The sequence below is a fragment of the Hyla sarda genome, chromosome 5, assembly GCF_029499605.1.
Source record: "Hyla sarda isolate aHylSar1 chromosome 5, aHylSar1.hap1, whole genome shotgun sequence".
In the NCBI taxonomy this organism is placed as follows: Eukaryota; Metazoa; Chordata; class Amphibia; order Anura; family Hylidae; genus Hyla; species Hyla sarda.
In genome coordinates, this window is record NC_079193.1 from 292,117,304 (window position 1) to 292,140,492 (window position 23,189).

General features: G+C 41.0%; 1 protein-coding gene and 1 long non-coding RNA gene across 2 annotated transcripts in view; one reads left to right on the top strand and one right to left on the bottom strand.

Annotated features, from left to right (window-relative positions):
* LOC130274092 (uncharacterized) overlaps positions 1 to 23,189 on the top strand; it is a 99,679-nt gene that overhangs the window by 70,367 nt on the left and 6,123 nt on the right. The window lies entirely within an intron of this gene.
* PENK (proenkephalin) lies at positions 3,775 to 19,885 on the bottom strand. Its single transcript, XM_056521975.1, has 4 exons — positions 19,775 to 19,885; positions 16,196 to 16,605; positions 15,698 to 15,838; positions 3,775 to 4,705 (listed from the first exon to the last, which is right to left on the bottom strand). The coding sequence occupies exons 2-4, from the start codon at positions 16,199 to 16,201 to the stop codon at positions 4,064 to 4,066; spliced, it is 789 nt and encodes a 262-aa protein (XP_056377950.1). The 5' UTR covers positions 16,202 to 16,605; positions 19,775 to 19,885; the 3' UTR covers positions 3,775 to 4,063.

The window sequence follows — 23,189 nt, forward strand, 5'->3', positions numbered from 1 at the left end:
TACTTACTCCAGTGGCCCTTGTGTTTATATTGTGTAGTCCTTATGTTTATATTTTGAAGTTGCTGTTGTGAATTTCAGTTGCCTGTTTATTTAGGTCTATGATTAGTCTATGCTTAGTCTTTCTTTTGTCTGTTGGTCTTAGTGCCTGTTTGCTGTTTCTGCTGGGGAAAGTTAATCGAGGATATCTGTGGGGATATTTGTCAGGATAATGAGTGGTGTCTGGGGTTAGGTTAAGTTCAGGGAAAAATTTGGGATAACTAACTAGGGTCAATCCTTTGTATTTGTTCCCATTCTTCATCTTCAGCTTCATTCCATCATCATCATCATAATCATTTGTTTGTGTCATCATTCATTTTATCATCTCTGGATCCTGTTGTCTACTCGTGAGTTGCTATTTTTGTTTTTATTACATGCCAATATTTAGACAAGCTTTGTATATTTTTCATGCAACTGTATGCTTGTTGTACTATTAGGTTCTGCTGTCATGGGGGTAGCTAAGCATTGGGAGCTACTGTTTGGACCTAGAAAAGATGACTGCTGTAAATGAAGTCAGGTTCTGCTGTTGACCTTAAAGGGGTACTCAGCCCCTAGACATCTTATCCCCTATCCAAAGGATAGGGGATAAGATGTCTGATGGCGGGGGTCCCGCTGCTGGGAACCCCCCGAACTCCCTGCTGCACCTGGCGTTTGAGTGTCGGGTGCAGTGGCGGATGCCCGTGACGTCACAGCTATGCCCCCCCAATGCAAGTCTATGGGAGGGGCGTGACAGACATCACCCCCCCTCCTATAGATTTGCATTGAGGGGGCATGGCCTTGACGTCACGAGCCTCCGCCCCGCATTGCCAGTCTTTCGCTTGCAGTAATATGGAATGTTTGCAAGAGTTTTAAAGAAAAAATCATGCTGGCTGAGCAGCACATCATTGTGTTGAAACGAAGACTAGGAAGTACTGAGCCAAGGGACCAGGTACCATATGAACAGCACCAGCTGGGGATCGCAGCAGGTGAGTGCACACTTTTTATAATTTTTACCCCATCATGAGTTAATTTAAATGTAAAATCACTGCCTGGGGCAAGTCGAATCTACCTATAATAGTTTTTCTAAGCAATTGAAAACAATAGTTAATAAAACTCTTTTAATCATGATTTCCCAGTAGTCTACTGCCACTTCATGCCTGTGCATGCTTTGTCAGGGCACAACATGTGTGATGGTTGATAGGATGTCTTTATTTTCTCTTTACCTAAAGATAAATATCTCCATACAAACAAAGTGTCAGGACTGAGAGGCACTCAGTTGTTACATGGGGAAAAAATATGATCTGCTTATTATTAAGGGGGCCTTCTAAATAGTTGGAATTTTCCAAAGTAAAGAATCCCTTTAAAGGCATATCCCCATCTCCATAATCAGTTTTTAAACAGTAGGGCATGTAAAGGTATACACTTTTGTAAATATATATTCTTTTCATGTTACAGCAGCTTTTCTCTGCCTCTTGTTTACTGCTCATTGTCTAGGCCACAGACCACCTCTCTATGGGGTATGTTCACACATACATAATGGCCTTATTTACTAAGAGTGTTGTGTAGGTTTCTTTGTGGGTTTTAATTCCCTACAATTTATTTTCCACAGTATATACTAAGGTTTCCCTACATTTTGCACTTTTCCCTACATCTTGCTTTCTCTTTTTTTTACACATGTTCTGATCTGTCAGGTTTTCGTCAGCTGAAATCCACCACATTTTCTATGGAAACCTTAGTAGATATGTTGGGTTTTTATGAAAATGTCAGGAACACTCCCCCTTTTGATGACCACGCCCCCTTTCCCCAACGGTCACACACCCTTTTCTGGTTTTCTTAGCAAAGTGGAGAGTTAGTTGAGTTTTTTTAAATTCTGGTGCAAATTCTGGCGCAGACAGAATTTCTGGCACAATGCGCCAGAATCTGTCACACAGCCCGACAATTTTCGGCAAAAACCTGCCGTTACAAAACCCCTGACGGCCGAGACTAAATCGCATTGCAGCCTATGGGATTTTGTAGCTGCCAGTTTGCACCCGTATATGCCTGTAATTAATTACGGACATGATACAGTGACGAGACATCGTGGCGGAAAAATTACTGCATGCAGTAATTTTTCCGCCACGATGTCCCGTCACTGTATCACGTCCGTAATGAATTATGGGCATCTAGGGATACAACGCGCAGTTACAAAATTCCATAGGCTGCAATGCGATTTAGTCTCGGCCGTCAGGGGTTTTGTAACGGCAGGTTTTTGCCGAAAATTGTGATGGAACATGCGACGGAACTTCAATAACGGAAAAATCACTAGTGTGAAAGGAGCCTTAGCCTTACTCTGGACATGATGCTGCTGACACACAACTAGACGGTCTGAAGTGTCAATCACAGAACAAGAGCTCTCCCTACACAAAGTTACCTGTATTCTGACCTGTAACTTGTATCCTGTACCTGTTTGTCTGAATACCTGCCATTATGTCTTCTTGGTTACTTGTTTGTCAGTATTCTGTATACCTGCTGTTTTATCTTTCTGGTTCCCTGTTTGTCAGTACTCTAGGTTAACCCTTTGTGTCCTGACCTGTCTGCTACTTAGGGCAGATTGCCAAGTAGACAGGGACAGTGGTCTGTGTGAGAGCAGGATCTCACTTTTCCCTGCCCGAGGTAATACTGTCTTTTTAAAAACGTTTTGAGATGTTTTTGACATGATCAAAATATAAGTGGCACTGATAAAAATGCCAACTCATGGAACCAAAAATATATAGGGGAATATGGAAATGAAGCATACTTATATTCTTAATTTTTTTTTTTACAATATCTAAAAGTAGTAAAATAAAACAAAACCTATATAAATTGGGTATCATTGTAACAGTATATAACATATCATTTGTACCACAAAGTATATAAAATAACTCTAAAATTTATAAAGTTTTTTTCAATTCTTCCCCACATATGCATTTTGTGGGTGGTTGTGCCATACATTTCGTGGTAAAATTAAAAGATATCATTACAAAATACAATTGGTCATGCAAATAGCAAGCCCTCAAATGGCAAAAAAAAAGAGTTATGTCTCTTAAAAAGCAAGGAAGAAAAAACAAAAACACTAAAATTGGCAAGCTCCTTAAGGCCAAAATAGGATGCGTCCTTAAAGGGGTTAATATTATAGCTAATTAGTGTATATGATCATAGTAATGATGGAAAGTGGGCCATCAGGGGTTTGAAAAATTTCTATGGGTAAATGCAGCTTTAGAACAAAATGTGATTATAATCTAGTAATTCCAAACCTTAATTTCCATAGGGAAAAATGTATACTCTCAGAAATCTCTTTGGGAACCTTCCACGCTAACCCTCTAAACAGTGGCGAGTATTTGTAGTATCTAAGCCAAGCATCTTTAAAGGGGTACTCCACTGCCCCAGCATTTGGAACATTTTGTTCCAAAGGCTGGGTGCGGCTGAGGGGGGTTGTGACGTCACGGCCACGCCCCTCAATGCAAGTTTACGGGAGGGGGCGAAGCCACCATAGACTTGCATTGAGGGGGCATGACATGACATCACAAGGGGCGTGGCCATGATGTCATGACCCCCCCATAGTCCGCACCCAACCTGTTCTGAATGCTGGGGCAGTGGAGTACCCCTTTCAGTGGACAGAAATGACTTTGCCTTCCCTATTTAAAACTGACAACATTTGTTGTTGCTGCCAGATACCAAGAGTAACCCTAGTTGTCAAACTGTCTCATAACCTGTAGAGATAAAAAAAGACAAGCCATAAACTGTGCAGATAAGATGAATAATTTATTTATATACAGTAAGCATTGGTAGATGTATTCTGTTTAAAAGAAAAAATACAGTAACAAAAATATTCTCAGCGTAATACCTACAGTATAAACTTAAGTGTGACAAACTGATTCTGTTGTTGAGTTATAAAGAACACAGAGCCTGGTGTAACAGATTACAAGTTGCAGTGTTAACTAAGACAGTAAAAAACTGTACAGTGCAGGCAACACATTACAATAAAATATGGTCAATGAGGCAGTCTTTTTCAATAATTGGATAAGGGGAGTTAAAACCTCATAAATCCTCCATATCTCTTATCCATTTCTGGGATTTCTTTGGAATAGCTTTCACCATCTTCATCTGAAGGAAGAGCAGAATCTGCAAAGCGCCTCATGAAACCTCCATTTCTTTTCTGGTAGTCTTGCCACCATTCTGGCCTGCCTACTCTTCTCATAAAGCCTCCATATCGCTTCTGCATTTCTCTTCCTTCATCTTCTATGTCTGAGCTTCTTCTGTAATCTCTCATGAAGCCCCCATATCTTTTGTTGATTTCTCCTGGTGTCTCACTATTGTTGTCATGGTAGAGACTAGACTCGGGATCCCCACCGGTGCTCAGAAGCTCCCTCAGGAGGTCTGAAGTGTCACTATCATACTCTTTCTTCATGAAACCTCCATATTTCTTTGCAAGGATTTCTCCACCATTGGATTCATCTTCTGGTTCCATGTGGTACAGCTCATCCATTTTCTTTTTCATAAAGCCGCCATATCTTTTCATGAAACCTCCATACTTTTTAGCAAGTAAATGGCTGTCAATGCCCTGTTCTTTCTCTGCCTCTTGAGAGTCATCTTTTGCAGTTTGCAGATGCTCTTTGCAGGTGCCCCATGCTTTGGCCATTGGCAGCTTTCCCTCACATTCTAACGTGCAAGCCTGAAACAAGAGGAACAAGTAGTTTAATAAAAGAAAGTAATTTTACAAGTACTTTTATTGAAGTTATCTAAAACACAAACAGTAACACTGTCTACACCAGTGGTGGCCAAATTGATTCGCCAGGATCTACTATTAGTTCTCTTTTCAATTGGCTTCAAAGACTTACAGCTGAATAGTTCTGTTCTCTCACAAAGGTTACCGATTTAGGGCCCTATTTACATTATGTTTGGAGGGTCCATTGCCAGTATATGTCAAGATACCTTTAAATAGGTATTCTGGCATATACTAAAGCAGTTCTGCCATAGACCTATAGCCCAGCCATAGACCTGCCTGCTTACTGATAATTAGCTGACACATTGCTGTGGCCAGTGATTGGTTAAGCTCGCATGTCCTGCATCGTGCGCTTGTAGTAGATCAGTAGATTTAGGTTGGTCTTTTTCATTAATGATTAATGAAAAATGGTATGTGAATTGGGCATATTACAGTGCACTGTTAGAAAATGGCAAATGGTAGTGTCTTCCATCTCCAGGGAGTTTTTATTTATTTATTTAAAAAACGAATTAATGTCTTAAAAATAGCCTAATTTTAAAAATGAAACCTTGACATGTTTTGAACTGTAAGAATTAATTCATCATCATACCAGACTGGTACCATGATTAAGAATTGATTCTCACATTTCAAAATGTGTCAGAGTTGTATTTTGCTTTTTATTTTATGAAGATGGCCTATTTTTACAGGGTGTGAATAATGCGTTCCTTCAATTTAAACATATTATTTCTACCTAAAGCTGGAGGAGGCTTCAGTTTGCTAGTGTCTTGTTTGGCATTGACCCAACGTGCCTCTCGTATTTCAGACTACATACGGCAGATTTATCAAACTGTGAGAGAGAAAAAATTGAGTGATTTTCCCACAACAACCAATCACAGCGCAGCTTTCACTTTACCAGAACTCGCTGTGATTGGTTGTTGTGGAACAATCACTATAATTTTTCTCCCCCCATAAATCTGGACCATTGTGAACAGTGGTAGGCTGATTTTTGCTTTTCTTTCCTGTTAGAGGATATCGGGATTCCAGGTCTTATTTCTTATGGGAGACTTTTCTTTGAACTAGTTTTGCACCACTATGGGTTGGGTCTAGTATTGTGGCTAAGCTCTATTGATGTGAATGGGGTAAGTTTTAATACTACACAACCTGTGGACAGATGTAGTATTGTCCAATGGAAGACAACGTTCATGATCACCTAATCTTGTACAACCCTTTTATCTATTCTATTTTAAAATCCCCTTTTCTTGATACATTTACTGCATTATCTTTTTTCAGTAAGTCTTTTCTTTGATGAAACATTTATTAATTCAAAAAGTTTGAACTCTGAGCTCATGTCCCATAAAACACTTTCATTTGCCATTCCGAAATGCATTCTGACATATCTTTTTCATATGCTTTTTGAAGAATTGAATAAGCCTGAAGCAAATTTGTTCTCTAATTATCCTGTTTTGGAAATTAAGTGATCATTCATCTTTTAGAATTAACATTACAGAGCTATTACATATTACAAGAAGGCTCAGAATGAACAGAGACGTAAACTATCGGTTGGCTTATGGGCTAATAACCGTCCAGAGATACAAAGAATGAATAAACCTAGTATTAATATATATTAATAGATCATTACAGATACAAATATATGCAAGGAATAAATAGGTCCTTTATTAAATAGAGTTGTTTTGGAGCTGTTTATGAACATATAATTTCAATAAAAAATCTGTTCAGACATTTACTGAGCATTAATAGATATAGTAAAATCAAACTCTAGGTACACCGAGGAAATAGAGCCCCATAACAACAATGGGACACCCTACTGGGGCTTGTAGATATCAAAACAATCATAACCATCTGAGATAAGAGACTTAGGATATGTTTATGTTTTATAGGGATGAGCTGGAGAACACAAATGTACACATGGAGTGTGTAGGGGTATGTGAGAATGTAATGTCTGTATAGCGATAGTAGTACAATTCACCAATAATGTGATCAGTTTTCAATAAAAGCCTTTATCAGTGTCCCGAAACCTACTCATAGAACAACTTAGAGCTGTCTCTTTCAACAGTAGAAATAGAAACACACATGCAACACTATGCAGAAGTGAAATATAGTTATAGTTAAAAATATATAGAGTGCCAACTCTAGAACTATTCCAAAGATTTGATCTTGAAAGAACTGCAATATACTAGAAAGAATATTATGTGCACAATCTTGTCTTCGCAACGGTAGTACACAGTTAAAGGCCAAAGACACATTCTCAATGTTAGAGATCACAGCAAGGAAAGTAGACAAGGGAATAGAAACCTTAGATGACAGCTCACAGAAGCTGAAGAGAGACCAGAGAGCAGACACATGGCAGTCTGCAGGGGGAAATCATTTGCTTACAAGTAGAGATAGAAAATAGAGCTCACACAGCAAACTGCATAAGGGCAATTGCCAGTATAAATAAAAGTACTCTGGAAAAAAAAATCTGATAAACTGGTGCCAGAAAGTTATACAGATTTGTAAAATGACTTTAATTTAAAGGGGTATTCTGGTCAAATACATCTTATCCCCTATCCAAAGGAGGGACCCCCTGCGATCTCCATGTGGCACCCACATGGAAACCTCTGTATGACGTCACGGCAACCCCCCCCCCCCGTGACATCACACCATGTCACGTCACGTCGCATATCCAGTCCTGGAAACACAGAGGTTTCCAAGACTGGATCAGCAGCTCTGCATGGAATGTGGGTGCTGCACGGAGATCGCGAGGGCCCCCTCACTATCAGACATCTTATCCTTTGGATAGGGGATAAGATGTATTTGGAATACCCCTTTAAAAATCTGAAGCCTTTCAGGGCTTATAAGCTGCTGTGCTCCAGAGGAAGTTGTGTAGTCTTCTCAATCAGGCACAATGCTCTCTGCTGCCACCTCTGTCCAGGAACTGCCCAGAGCACGATCAAATCTTCATAGCAAATCTCTCCTGGACAGTTCCTGACATGGCCAGATGTGGCAGCAGTGAGCATTGTGTTTGACTGTAAAGAACTTCATCACTTCTTTCAGAACATGGTTCAATCCACTGTTCTGGCCAAGAACCAAAATACTGTTACCAAGGAAGAGTCACTTGCGCTCACCCCCTGGTGCACAGCCCCTATATGTCATGTCAAACTTCTATGTCTCTGGGAGTAAATATTCTCTAACTAAACATAGAAGACTGAAAAGGCCAAAAAGCAATACTTGAAACATAGGTTCAGGATGTTGGTATATATTTCTAGTTAGGCTAGATCATTCTTTCTCAATCTTCTCAAGCTAAGTGAAAAAAATTTACTACTAAGAACTCCCAACCTAAATTAGGTATAAGTCTATGCCCACACAGCTGTATGCCACTTTCTGGAGCCTTTGTTAGAAGTTCCTTCAAAGTTAACAGAAAGAATAGTAAAGCAAATAGTTATGTTCTTCCTGTCGTAACCCTGATAGATTTTCTTATACATTATTAGGGTTTGTCATAGGGAAGCACTGAAGTACCCAAGCCAGATTCCCCCTTTATACCCCTCTGTATGCAGACCCAATTCCAGATCCCCCTGTTTACAGAATCTAGACAAGTCCCTCCCTTGTATATAAAACCTCTCCTGTACATACAGACCTCCTAAAAATGACAGAACCCAGATCAGACCCACTACAAAAAACAGACCCCAGAATAGTCCCCTTTGTATATACAGATCCCTCTGCACATACAGACACAAGATCAGACACCCCCATTTACAATCCCTAGACCCCCATGATGGTGGTGATGGTATACACACAGCAGAACAGCGGCAGCAAGCAGGGCAGGCACAGTGTAGGAGGAGAATGGACTCTTGAGCTGGGCAGGTTCACTGGATAATTTGTAAGCACGCTGGCTTACATGTTAGTGTCATATCAGCCAGCAAGAAACATTGCCATGTACTAGGGCAGTCTAAGATTATTATTGTTTCCCTGCCAGTGATCACCCTCAGGCTGTAGCATGTACCCCCTAGGGTATGCCTACTGCAGGCTTACCTAAGTGATGATGAATGGGCATGAATCTATTGGTATAGTAAAAGGTGTATAAGTAGCACTAAGCAGTGCCCTGAGCTCTTATTGAGAAAATGCTAGACAATGTGTATCCATCCATACTACTATGCATAGGCTCCAGGGAAAGGAAAATGGCAGTTCAAACCAGTAATAGGTTTTGGCTTAAATGATGAATTCTTTTTATTTTTATTATGGTTTGTCCTATTCATTGATGACGTATCACAGTGAGCAATATCAATGTAAATAGTATGTAGCATGTAAGCAGCATAGTTGATATAAAGGAACCTTTCAAACCTAAATGTGTTATTTTATCACCTTCTAATTTATTCCCATGCTGCTTTGCAGCTGGATGTGCATTCAGCATCTGCTATAAAGAAGATGGGACTTGACAACCTATCAAGGCACATTTATATCTCAGACCTGAAGTTGTCCCTATTCTTTTGCTGCTACTTAAGGCAACTTATTCAGACAATGTTTGTTTATTCTAATTGTACAGTTCTCATATTATTCTTGCGTGAATTCTGGGATAAATCTAAGCAGGGACCCAACCCCACAATGTAACATTTACAGATCCCTGTATACTGACATTCATCAGTGTTGTTATTCAGTGGCAGTATGTCTACCCTGCCCTGGTACTGCTGCTAGATGACAAACCTGCTTTTCAATGTGGAAAGATGGTCTTTAGCCAAAATTGTTGCAAAAGAGTAAAAAAAAAATATTATCAAAAATTGCTGTTTCCCCCCCCCTGAGAATATGAAAAACAGCCTAGCTCTATTCGCTTTATTGGTGATGAGCCGCATTACCAGACACAGCCCATGGACTAAGGGGTGGCACTGTTTCTAAAACATAAAAATTCAAACCCCTTACTTCTAATTCAATACAGCTCATTTACCTCTTGCTACTGGTGCCAGTGGTGACGCCCTCCATCTGCTACACCAAACAGCCAAGGAACATGCTCCTCCCCAGTTCCTCCCTTGCTGAAGTGATGCTGTTTCATTTTGAAAAATTTACATTTTCATCCCTCTGCATTTTGCAAATGTAAAGTTCCCTACTCAAGTCTATGTCTGTATATCACTATATGTTTTAGGTATGGCTTTTCCTACTTTTCGTAATGTTTCAGATGATGTTTCCTTCAATTAGACATAACATGAGTAATTTTTCATAGCTCTGGGATATGAAACATCTGTTGATGGATACAGTAGCAGCATAGCAACTCAGGGCAATGAAAGACACAAATGTGAATGTTATTTACAAAAATACACTCGAAATGCAGAACCAAAATAAATGAAAAAATAAATAGAAAATATTATTTGTATATATAGTAAACAGTGGTACATAATCTAGTTATCTATGTATCTGTCTGTCTATCCATTCTGCTAGCTAGCCCTATTTTTAGATTAAATAAAGTTATACTACTTTGTGCTGTAGATTGGTAAATTATGATTTTTTTCCCCCATTTTGGCCTTAAGGACTCAGCAAATTGAATTTTTACGTTTTCGTTTTTTCCTCCTCGCCTTCTATAAATCATAACTCTTTTATATTTTCATCCACAGACTAGTATGAGGGCTTGTTTTTTGCGCGACCAGTTGTCCTTTGTAATGACTTCACTCATTTTACCATAAAATGTATGGCGCAACAAAAAAAAAATACTATTTGTGTGGGGAAATTTTAAAGAAAACAGCAATTTAGCAAAGTTTGAAAGGTTTTGTTTTCACGCTGTACAATTTATAGTAAAAAAAATACATGTTTTCTTTATTCTGTGGATCAATACGATTAAAATGATACCCATGATTACATACTTTTCTATTCTTGTACTACTTTAAAAAAATCGCAAACTTCTTAACCAAATTAGTACATTTAAAATCCCTCTATTTTGCTGACCTATAACTTTCATTTTTTCGTATAAGCGGTGGTATGAGGGCTCATTTTTTGCGCTGTGATCTGTACTTTTTATTGATACCACATTTGCATATATAAATCTTTTAATAAATTTTTATCAATTTTTTAAAATAAAAGATTACAAAAAATAAGCAACTTTGCCCTTTTTAAAAATTTTTTTTTTTTTACATTTACGCCATTCACCGTACGGGATCATTAACATTATATTTTAATAATTCAGATATTTACACACGTGGTGATACCAAATATGTTTATTAATTTAATTTTTTTACACTTTTGGGGCTAAAATGGGAAAAGGGACAATTTACATTTTATTTTTTTTTTGGGGGGGGGGTGTGATTTTTCAAACAAAAAAATTAATACTTTATTTTTACACTTTAATAGTCCCCATAGGGACTGCTAATACCGTTCAGTGCTATGCATAGGGCATAGCACTGATCAGTGTTATCAGTCATCTTCTGCTCTGGTCTGCTCGATCTCAAACCAGAGCAGAAAACCCCTGGAGACGGCCGGAGGCATGTGAGGGGACCTCCGTCTGCCAACCATGCTGGATGATTGGATCTCCGCACAAGTGCTGTGGGTGATCCGATCATCCATTTTAGTGACTGTACTGCTGCAGATGCTGTGATCTGTATTGATCACAGCATCTGAGGGGTTAATGGCACACATCAGTGTGATAGCAGCCAGGATCTGCCACGTATGACCCGAGCATCGGTCCAGTGCTCGCGGTCATGTACAGGATGTAAATTGACGCCCCGATGTGTTAAGTACCACTTCACCAGGATGTACATTTACGTCTTGCGTCGTTAAGGGGTTAAGAATATAGAATGGTAAAGGCAAAGATGTAATAATCACAGTGTATCATTTTTTCAGTGATTGATCATTTAAAGGGAACCTGTCATCAGATTTTACTTATATAACATGTGGTACCGTTTTATATATGGTAAATGTTCTTCCTTACCATCTCCGAGAGACGTTCCTGCTGGCAGGGATGGTGAGGATGTACAGTTTAAAAGTGTGCCCTGCCAGCCCCGTAAGTAATCCCCTGGGCGGGGAGCTATACTCACCTAGTCCCGTCTTCTTCAGCTGTAATCACACCTCCTCAGTGTGATTGACAGCCCTACTCACCTCCTCCGTAAGCAGATGGAGCAGAGCAATGATGCTGCCGTGCCCAGGCTGTCAATCACGCTGATGGGGAATGACTACAGCGGGGAAGATGAAACTAGGTGAGTATAGCTCTCCGCCAAGGGGACTGCTTACAGGGCAGGCGTGGGACACTTTGAAATTGTACATCCTCACCACCATCCCTGCTGGAAGAAACGTCTCCGAGAGATGGTGAGAAAGAAGATTGTACACGCATCATATATGGTAAAATCTGATGACAAGTTCCCTTCAAAGGATTCGTCTACCTTCTAGCATTAAGACATTTTAAAAGACAACATGGTGGGGTCTGGATTATTTTCCATATCTACTGGATTCCAGGTGTTAGAGTGCCCCTTTATAATGAAGGTTTGCCTTTGCTTTAGCTAATACACCTGCTGCGTTGTTTTTAAACCCAGTTTTTATGGTATAAATGGATCTTACAGTTCTGATTTACAGGGGTTAAGCATTAATTGTACATATCATGCTCTGTCCAGACATGTGACTGAATTGCTCCATTCTTTTAATACAGTGGTCTCTCAAGTTACAATATTAATTGGTTCTGGGACGACCATTGTATGTTGAAACCATTGTATGTTGAGACCATAACTCTATGGAAACCTGGTAATTGGTTCTAAAGGCACCAAAATGTCATCCAAAAATGGGAAAAAGTGAGGATTAAAGAAAAATAAGTAGATAACTAATATAGATAAAGCAAATCCTTACATATAAAAGTAAGAAAGATCTGCTGGGAGCTGTAAATCACTGTCTATGTCAGTGTTTCCCAAGCAGGGAGCCTCCAGCTGTTGCAAAACTACAACTCCCAGCATGCCCGGACAGCCGTTGGCTGTCCGGGCATGCTGGGAGTTGTAATTTTGCAACAGCTTGGGGCACCCTGCTTGGGAAACACTGGTCTATGTAGAGGACAGGAGCTTCTTCAGGGTCCTGTACAGTACACACAATGTCCTAATAAAGTAATGGAGTCGCCCTCCCCTGGTGTCCAAAGGAGCAGCTAACTCTGGTACAGGTAAAGAGTATAGAACATACCTCCCTGTACTGTACGGGGCACTACCAGACACCAGTCAGTGCATGCACTTCAGTAATACAGGTAAAGAGTACAGAACATGTAATACCTCCCTGTACTGTAGGGGGCACTGTCACACACCAGTCAGTGCATGCACTTCAGTAATACAGGTAAAGAGTACAGAACATGTAATACCTTCCTGTACTGTAGGGGGCACTATCAGACACCAGTCAGTGCATATGCTTCAGTAATACAGGGGTTTTACCAGTGAATGCCCATTTTGATTGGTCGGTTCTTCCAGCCATTGACAGGTATCACAGATCTTGACTGTCTGTACATATTGTATGTTGAGTCTGGTTTCAACTTACGATGGTCCAGAAAAGACCATTGTATGTTGAAACTATTGTATGTTGAGGCCATTGTAAGTTGAGGGATCACTGTACTTGACATCATTTACAATAGGTCTTCTAGGCATCGTGTCTATTAATGAGCTTGATATAATACTGTGTAAAAAACACATCTGGCAAATGGATGTAAACTGCATTATGTGAATGAAATAAAGCACCCAGTGAAATAAAGCACCCAGGCTGATGTTCCAATCCAGAAGCTTAAAATAAGTGATCATTAGTATTCAAAGGTGCATTAACCAGGCATGTGATACCATAGGGGTTAATGTATTGTTAAGGCAGATTACACTGCCGGCTCATTAGAAAAGAATAATTATAGACACTAAAGTTTGATACTGAGAAGACAATCTATAAGATGCAAATGTAGCAGAGCTGAATGTGTCATTTAGTCATCTAAGGATCTATTGTTTGTTTCCCATGGTCATTGTTAATGATGATAACAAACATCATTATTTCATTAAACTGTACTGTCTTTTCATTGAATAATAAGATTGTACACTGTGCTTACGTCCATAGGAAAAATCTCTCATACATTACCTTCTGATCTGTATTTCTGTCAGATCATTATCAACTGAGCAAAGCCGAACAGAAAAGGGAACTGTTATCAGGGACAACACATTTATAATATGCCACGGGGCAACTCTGCCCATCTAAAGTAATAAACAGAAGGATCTGGTGCGCCCTGTCCAGAACTCATATAGGAAGAGCAATAATGGGAACATAGTAACATAAACAAATGTGAGGATGAAGGGAAGGGTTATTGAAACATTTCATAATCAGAGTGATCCTGAAATGCTAATTGTATTATATTACATCATTATTTATTACAGATGATAAAGAACTGAGTATGTAGCAGAGCTGAATTTGTCATGTGATTAATGTAATCACAGGATGTACTGTAGTTTTGCTGGTAAATTTATTGTAGTATCTTAAATTGAAGACTTATACTGTAGAGTTAAATAACAAATTCAATTCTGCTACATCAGTACATGGTTATAATGTAACACTCTTACACACACACACACACATATATATATACATTTTTTTCATTGATTGCCACCCTCTTGACCGCCCATCTGAAGTAATTGAATACATATTTCTCTACAGACACATACACACAATTCTATCTCTACTTTCATTACACATCACTGTTTTTTTCAACCATTCAAAAACAAATGAATGGCAGGGGAGGTTTAATCCTACCGTTACTACATCTAATGATTGCTGAAAGGGTCTGGGAAGTTCTCTTTTTCCACTTAACCAGTCAGCTAGAACTAGGATAAGTGTATGGATTAATCATGAATAGTAACATAGACTATTATTTAGTTTGGTTATATTTTCCATTGAAAATATTACAAATAAAATAATGAAAATATTCATCACTGCTATTATATATATATATATATATATATATATATATATATATATATCATATCTATCTATCTATCTATCTGTCATCATCTTCTTCAATACATTCATTTGTACATTCATTTAGATACAATTTATCGTTACAATTTATTCCGTTTCTTTACGTACAATTCTCCTCGACTCTGAATAAAGTTGAAGTGAACCTTGCTGAATGTATTTCTGTCAAGTTTAAAAAGCTGTTATTTGCTTAAATTAGACTTATCTTATACTATTTTCTATTTAGTAGAATCCAGCACTCTTTATTCAATCACTAATAATAATAATATAATCACTACTAATGAAAATGTTTTTCCTGTACAATTTAAACTACATCAGGTACAAACTAAAGAATCAAACATACATCTATGCAAGTCTTTCAATTACTTCAGATTTTTGGATAAAACTAAAAAAAAAAACAACAAAAAAAAAAAGAACAAAGTGATCTGCCTTCTGGAGAACCTGAGAGGCGAGTACATTTTTACAATGTTTTTACAGTGCTTTATGGCTCATAAGGTTATCATGGTAGATTGTAATCCCCCACTGACAGAAAATGATGTAACTGTACATACGTATCATTAAATAGATGAAACTGACTGCATTTATTAATATGTAAATCATATACAAAAACATGATCACTTTATAAAATGAATGGGTCTGACCTCTAGAACCTTCACTGATCCTGGGAATGAAGGGGCTACAGAGCTTATTTAACACTATTTTTGCCTGCGCCCCCATACATGCATTCCTTAAAATCTACTCTGCGGACCCTGCGGGGATCTCATGATCATAAAGTAATGCTATATCCAAGCAATATGCCATCAAATCATGAGTTGTTTCCCTACTCAATGTGACTTTGACCTGGACATGATCAATGCTGCTGTCCGAGGTGCTGGACTGCTACCTGAGCACAAGTTACCATAGTGTCCGTTTTAACGTGATTTTTATAGTTTTTTTTCCCAAAGAGTTAATTAAAAGGAACACTATGACAATGAGGTTGCAATGAAGTATCCGTGTACACAGTTTATTTAGGTGGAAACTTACCAAGGAGTTGATTTCAGTGCCCTGTCCCATATGAAAAGCACAAGTAGCGCAGTCCTTGCTGCAGTCTCCATGGATTGCCACAGCAAGATACGTAGTTATAGCCAGGACTAAACAGTAATATCTAGTAACCAGCGCCATTGACTGTAACAAAAAAAAAAAAAAAAGTAGACAATAATCAATAAATAATACAATACAATACTACTAACTTGTATTTAGTAGATCATTAAAGAACTAGGCGGAAGACATATCACACTCTAGTAAAGTGCAACACAGTACAATATATACTTTCAGTAAACAGTCTACAAGTATCCTAAACTATCTACAGCGGGGTTTCCCAACTAGGGTGTCTCCAGCTGTTGCAAAACGACAACTCCCAGCATGCTAGGACAGCCTTCGGCTGTCCTAGCATGCTGGGAGTTGTCGTTTTGCAACAGCTGGAGGCACCCTGGTTGGGAAACACTGATACAGACTAGAAGCCTTAAGTAGTAAGATACTTACTTGCATGGCAGCCTCTCAGATGATCCACTGCTCTTGCAAGAAACCGACTGAGAGCAAAGTATAGAGAGAAGCAGAAGAGGTTTCTAGTGGCTGATAGAAGCAGAGATGGAGAGGAGTAGCCCAGGTTACTGTCTGTCAGCAGCAAGTCTTGCAGTCCCCTCTTGTAGTGAGCCAGTGAGAGAATGACAGTAGTCTCCCCAGCTCTCAGTTCCTTACAAGGACTTGTGTGTGCTTGGAGGCTTGTCAGTAAAATCCCACAGCTGGGCTACTTTATAATTACTAAAAAAAAAAAGGAGCAGGGAGCTTCCCCCAATAGCCTGTAGGCTCCATCTGACGCAACTGCTACGTTTCTTACTCAGTGTCCCAAAGCTTATTATAATCCAGCACAGTCATGATCCCCATCAGCACTTCTGGGGGAGGAAGACTCCACATTAGTGGTACTTAGGCACTTGTCCTGCTATTGATACACGTTTTTTTAAATAAATGTATTAAACACCTGATGAATACTTAATCACTCCATATACCAGTGTTTACCAACCAGTGTGCCTCCAGCTGTTGCAAAACTACAACTCCCAGCATGCCCGGACAGCCAAAGGCTGTTCGGGCATGCTGGGAGTTGTAGTTTAGCAACAGCTGGAGGCACACCGGTTGGAAAATACTGCCATATACAGTATCACATCGACTTATAGAAGTTATTATAAACTCACAAATAAAGAAAAAATAACAAGTTATACATGAATAGTTCAATACAAGCAGCTGGTACTTAGGGACTTATTCTGCTATTGATCCCCCTTTTTTTTTAAATAAATGTATCAAATGCCTGATGAATACTTAATGACTCCATATACCAGTGTTTCCCAACCAGCGTGCCTCCAGCTGTTGCAAAACTACAACTCCCAGCATGCCCAGACAGCCAAAGGCAGTATTTTCCAACCGGCGTGCCTCCAGCTGTTGCTAAACTACAACTGGAGGCACACCGGTTGGAAAATACTGCCATATACAGTATCACATTGACTTATAGAAGTTATTATAAACTCACAAATAAAGAAAAAATAACAAGTAATCCATGTATAGTTCAATACAAGCAGCTGTATATATATATATATATATATATATATATATATATATATATATATACATATATATATACATATATATATATATATATATATATATATATATATATATATATATATATATATATACTCTGGTAATCTGGTATCTGGTGTAAATTAAATATTATGGTTTAAGGATTTGTCTAACTAACAGTACAAACCAATGTAACTAACAGTGGAACCCAAAGTTGCAATACGATCTGTAGGCTCTTTAACAGCTGTCCTCTAGAGGGCGCCAGACACCTTCTTCAGGCACCGATGAAGCTGGTGAAGTGTATAATATGGATGTGTGTTTGCATTAGATTAAATAAACTAAATGTTAAAATCATTTTGTAAAGTTCTGTTTGCATTAGGAATTTCCTATATTGTTTTACAGCTGTTACAAAGGAGCATTATTCTAATTCTCTATCATCATCATCATCATCATCATCACATCTAGATATTTATGTCTATATAAGAATATGGCTTTAAAAATAAATGCCTGAAATCTGTTAAAAAATTCATAGAATTATTTGTATATATGTACAATAATATGAAGTTAAAGGAGAACTCCAGAATACAAAAATTGTCCTCCATACTGCCGGCAGTAAAAAAATAAATAGATACATATCTTCCTTCGCTCCCCTGGTGCCTCTGGTAACCGTCTCCGGTCTCCACCACGATCCTTTTCCTGGTTGCCGGTGGTCGGCAAGTCATACTGCGCTCAGCCTAGTCCTGACTCGGCCGGCGATAGGCTGAGCGGCAGTGTAACGTTTTCAATCCTGGCAGCAGGTGCCGGTGTAGTGAAGAATTGTGTGTCTTGAAGCGTTCTCACACTGCCGCTCAGCCTATCACCGGCCGAGTTGGGACTTCGCTGTAGCCGGTGATTGGCTCAGTGCAGTATAACTCGTCGACCACCGGCAACCAGGAAGAGGATCGAGGCGGAGACCGAAGCCGGTAACCAGAGGCACCAGGGGAGCGAAGGAAGGTATGTATCTATTTATTTTATTACTGCTGGCAGTATGGAGGACAATTTTTGTACTCTGGGGTTCTCCTTTAAAGGAGATATCCAGTACTGAAAAACTTATCCCCTATCCTAAGAATAGGGGATAAGTTTCAGATCGCGGGGGGTCCGACCGATGGGGCCTCCCGTGATCTCCTGTACGGGGCCCCGGCAGCCCACAGGAAGGGGGCGTGTTGACCACAGCATGAAGTGGCGGCTGACACGCCCCCTCAATACAACTTTATGGCAGAGCCGGAGCACTGCCTTCAGCAATCTCCAGCTCTGCCATAGCGCTGTATTGAGGGGGCATGTCAGCCGCTGCCTCGTGCGGTGGTCAACACCCGCTATCTGGCCAGCGAGCCGGGGCCCTGTATAAGAGATCGCGGGGGGCCCCAGTGGTCGGACCCCCCCGTGATCTGAAACGTATCCCCTATCCTTAGGATAGGGATATGTTTTTCAGCACTTGACTACCCCTTTAATTTTATTGTTCTGTTGACATTAGCCAGAGATGTAGCTAGGCTTTCTTTCATCTGCTGCCATAGCATTGTAGCTATATATCCTTTGCAATGCAGAGTGACTTGTTGACATCCCAACCCAAAAAAATCAACAGTGTTTTTTAATATATATGCATAAAAAACTTTCTAAATACTTTATGGATCTTTTAAGTACATAGATTTATTTGCCTTTACATATATAGTGAAAACATATTCCACTGTGCTGAACACAGATTATAGCAGCTCATATCAGTGTCCATCCTACATGAAGCTGTCAATGTCCCAACGTCAAACACTCTAAAGCCACTTTCATAACAAACAAGTTAACCCTATGAATATGTGTGTAGACAGGAGTGTAGGAAGGCACCAGGTGCCTAAAAAGCCTCAGGGGTTAATAGTGCAAGCTAAACGGGTATAGCTCAGCGGGACCAAACTTGAGGATATGCCCAGGCGGTGGTGCTAGGATAAAAATGAAAAATAGACCAGTATACAATGTGTGTCAAATAGAACAAAGTATATCCGCACTCACCACCGAGTTCGGCTGTCAGAGCTCCTAAGTAGAGTATTCCATCGGACCGAAGCAGCAGAGACGTTGTTAGAGCTCAGAGGCTATAACCGGTTATTTCGCGCATTCGCGCTTCATCCGGCCTTGAAGGAGGCCGGATGAAGCGCGAATGCGCGAAATAACGGGAGGAGGCCGGATGAAGCACGAATGCGCGAAATAACCGGAGGAGGCCAGATGAAGCACGAATGCGCGAAATAACCGGAGGAGGCCGGATGAAGCACAAATGCGCGAAATAACCGGTTATAGCCTCTGAGCGCTAACAACGTCTCTGCTGCTTCGGTCCGATGGAATACTCTACTTAGGAGCTCTGACAGCCGAACTCGGTGGTGAGTGCGGATATACTTTGTTCTGTGTGACACACAACCCTATGAATATGTTTTTGAAGTGTATGATAAAACCCAAACACACACGAGAAGGACATACAGACTCCATGTACTGTGTATATTGTCTCATTCAAACCCGGTGCCCCGTTGCTGGAAGGGAAAAGCGAAAACCCCTGATGTGCAGATGACTATAGGGGAGATTTATCAAAACCTGTGCCAAGGAAAAGTTGCCCAGTTGCCCATAGCAACCAATCAGATCGCTTCTTTCATTTTGCAGAGGTCTTGTTGAAAATGAAAGAAGCGATCTGATTGGTTGCTATGGGCAACTCAGCAACTTTTTCCTCTGGACAGGTTTTGATAAATCTCCCCCATGTGTGTATATCACATTAATATAGCATGCAAACCAAATGTATATCACATACTGTGCGGAAGTGTCTACTGAATGTGTATATAGGAATTATGCATCGCTATCTGCTTTCTTGATGTCCAACTACAGAACTATAAATCCTCTTTCACATGATATAATATCTAGTCTACTCAGAATAAGTGCCTGCTTGAAAGGGGAAAGAGAACAAAATGCATTCCCTTTCTTTTTTATGGGTGTAAAATGTGTTTGTAATAAGCTTGGTTGAAATATTACTGGAGTTCGGATCTGCTTTTGAGAATGTGTCGCCGTAAATGAGCTGAGAAAAGCGTAAGATGTGGGGCTTTCAGCATCTGTAAGACGTTTCTGGTGAAGGATATAGTTTGGCTTCACTAAGAAGATCAAAAGAAATTCACATTTGATAGAAAAAAATATGATCTTATAATAAGATATATCCCCGATAATGTGCTGCAGAATTCTCAAACCTGACATGAAGAAACAAGGATTTTAAAAGGGTACAGCTGTGTCTGTCAGTCTCTATAGCAGTGGTCTTCAACCTGCGGACCACCAGATGTTGCAAAACTACAACTCCCAGCATGCCCGGACAGCCGTTGGCTGTCCGGGCATGCTGGGAGTTGTAGTTTTGCAACATCTGGAGGTCCGCAGGTTGAAGACTACTGCTCTAAAGTTTTGTATGAGCTCTGCACCTTATAGCATTTCCCCAGCACAGATAGATTTACAGGTTTTTGTGATGTAGATTTTATCAGTGTTCTTGTAGCTATCTTACTCCCGGCCAAATCCGTATACAGAATTTATATACCGAAGTATAGCGAAGTAAATCAAACAGAGCCATGTCAGTTTCAAATGCATCTCTGCCTTTATTCAGTCCTTCACTTGGCTATATCACCTCTGTAATTAACATAAGTTCCCACCCCTCTACTATGCCTTTCCTGAACAGTTTCGCAGACTTGTTTGTTCAAAAGGCTTCACACGATGGGAGGGGGGAGACCGGACGGAGCAGATGGGGGAGTAGCATTGTCCTCGTGGTATGCTGCTTCCTCTACACGATGGTGGGGGCAAGGGGGGGGGGCTCCTAAATGAACATTTTACATTAAAAAACATAGATACATCTATTACATTTGAACCAGAGACGCTGTCACGATGCCGGCTGGCAGGTAGTGGATCCTCTGTGCCAGAGAGGGATTGGCGTGGACCGTGCTAGTGGACCGGTTCTAAGCCACTACTGGTTTTCACCAGAGCCTGCCGCAAAGCGGGATGGTCTTGCTGCGGCGGTAGTGACCAGGTCGTATCCACTAGCAACGGCTCACCTCTCTGGCTGCTGAAGATAGGCGCGGTACAAGGGAGTAGGCAAAACCAAGGTCGGACGTAGCAGAAGGTCGGGGCAGGCAGCAAGGATCGTAGTCAGGGGCAACGGCAGAAGGTCTGGAAACACAGGCAAGGAACACACAAGGAACGCTTTCACTGGCACTAAGGCAACAAGATCCGGCAAGGGAGTGCAGGGGAAGTGAGGTGATATAGGGAAGTGCACAGGTGAACACACTAATTGGAACCACTGCGCCAATCAGCGGCGCAGTGGCCCTTTAAATCGCAGAGACCCGGCACGCGCGCGCCCTAGGGAGCGGGGCCGCGCGCGCCGGGACAGAACAGACGGAGAGCGAGTCAGGTAGGGGAGCCGGGGTGCGCATCGCGAGCGGGCGCTACCCGCATCGCGAATCGCATCCCGGCTGGCAGCGGAATCGCAGCGCCCCGGGTCAGAGGACGTGACCGGAGCGCTGCCGCGGGGAGAGTGAAGCGAGCGCTCCGGGGAGGAGCGGGGACCCGGAGCGCTCGGCGTAACAGTACCCCCCCCCTTGGGTCTCCCCCTCTTCTTAGAGCCTGAGAACCTGAGGAGCAGACTTTTGTCTAGGATGTTGTCCTCAGGTTCCCAGGATCTCTCTTCAGGACCACAACCCTCCCAGTCCACTAAAAAAAAATTTTTCCCTCTGACCTTTTTGGCAGCTAAAATTTCTTTGACCGAGAAGATGTCCGAGGAGCCGGAAACAGGAGTGGGAGGAACAGATTTGGGAGAAAAACGGTTGAGGATGAGTGGTTTGAGAAGAGAGACGTGAAAGGCATTAGGGATACGAAGAGAGGGAGGAAGAAGAAGTTTATAAGAGACAGGATTAATTTGACACAAAATTTTGAAAGGACCAAGATAGCGTGGTCCCAACTTGTAGCTAGGGACACGGAAGCGGACATATTTAGCGGAGAGCCATACCTTGTCTCCAGGGGAAAAAACGGGGGGAGCTCTTCTTTTCTTATCCGCGAACTTCTTCATGCGTGATGAAGCCTGTAAGAGAGAATTTTGGGTCTCTCTCCATATGATGGAAAGGTCACGAGAAATTTCATCCACAGCGGGCAGACCAGAGGGCAAGGGAGTAGGGAGGGGGGGAAGAGGGTGACGGCCGTACACCACGAAAAATGGGGATTTGGAGGAAGACTCAGAGACCCTGAAGTTATACGAGAATTCGGCCCATGGGAGGAGATCTGCCCAGTCATCCTGGCGGGAGGAAACAAAATGTCGCAAATAATCACCCAAGATCTGGTTAATCCTTTCTACTTGTCCATTGGACTGGGGATGATATGCAGAAGAAAAATTTAATTTAATCTTGAGTTGTTTACAGAGAGCCCTCCAGAATTTAGACACGAATTGGACGCCTCTATCCGAGACAATCTGCGTAGGCAACCCGTGAAGACGAAAAATGTGTACAAAAAATTGTTTAGCCAACTGAGGCGCAGAAGGAAGACCAGGAAGAGGGATGAAATGTGCCATTTTGGAGAATCGATCAACGACCACCCAAATAACAGTGTTGCCACGGGAAGGGGGTAAATCAGTAATAAAATCCATACCAATCAGAGACCAAGGCTGTTCGGGGACAGGCAGAGGATGAAGAAAACCAGCGGGCTTCTGGCGAGGAGTCTTATCCCGGGCACAGATAGTGCAGGCTCGCACAAAGTCCACAACATCCGTCTCCAGAGTTGGCCACCAATAGAAGCAGGAGATGAGTTGCACAGATTTCTTGATACCCGCATGACCTGCGAGATGGGAGGAGTGACCCCATTTGAGGATTCCGAGGCGTTGGCGAGGAGA

Excerpts from the sequence above, each read along its gene's own strand:
- PENK (XM_056521975.1), bottom strand. Across the intron at positions 4,706-15,697 it reads GCACTGAAATCAACTCCTTG|GCTTGCACGTTAGAATGTGA; the intron begins GTAAGTTTCCAC and ends CTCTTGTTTCAG.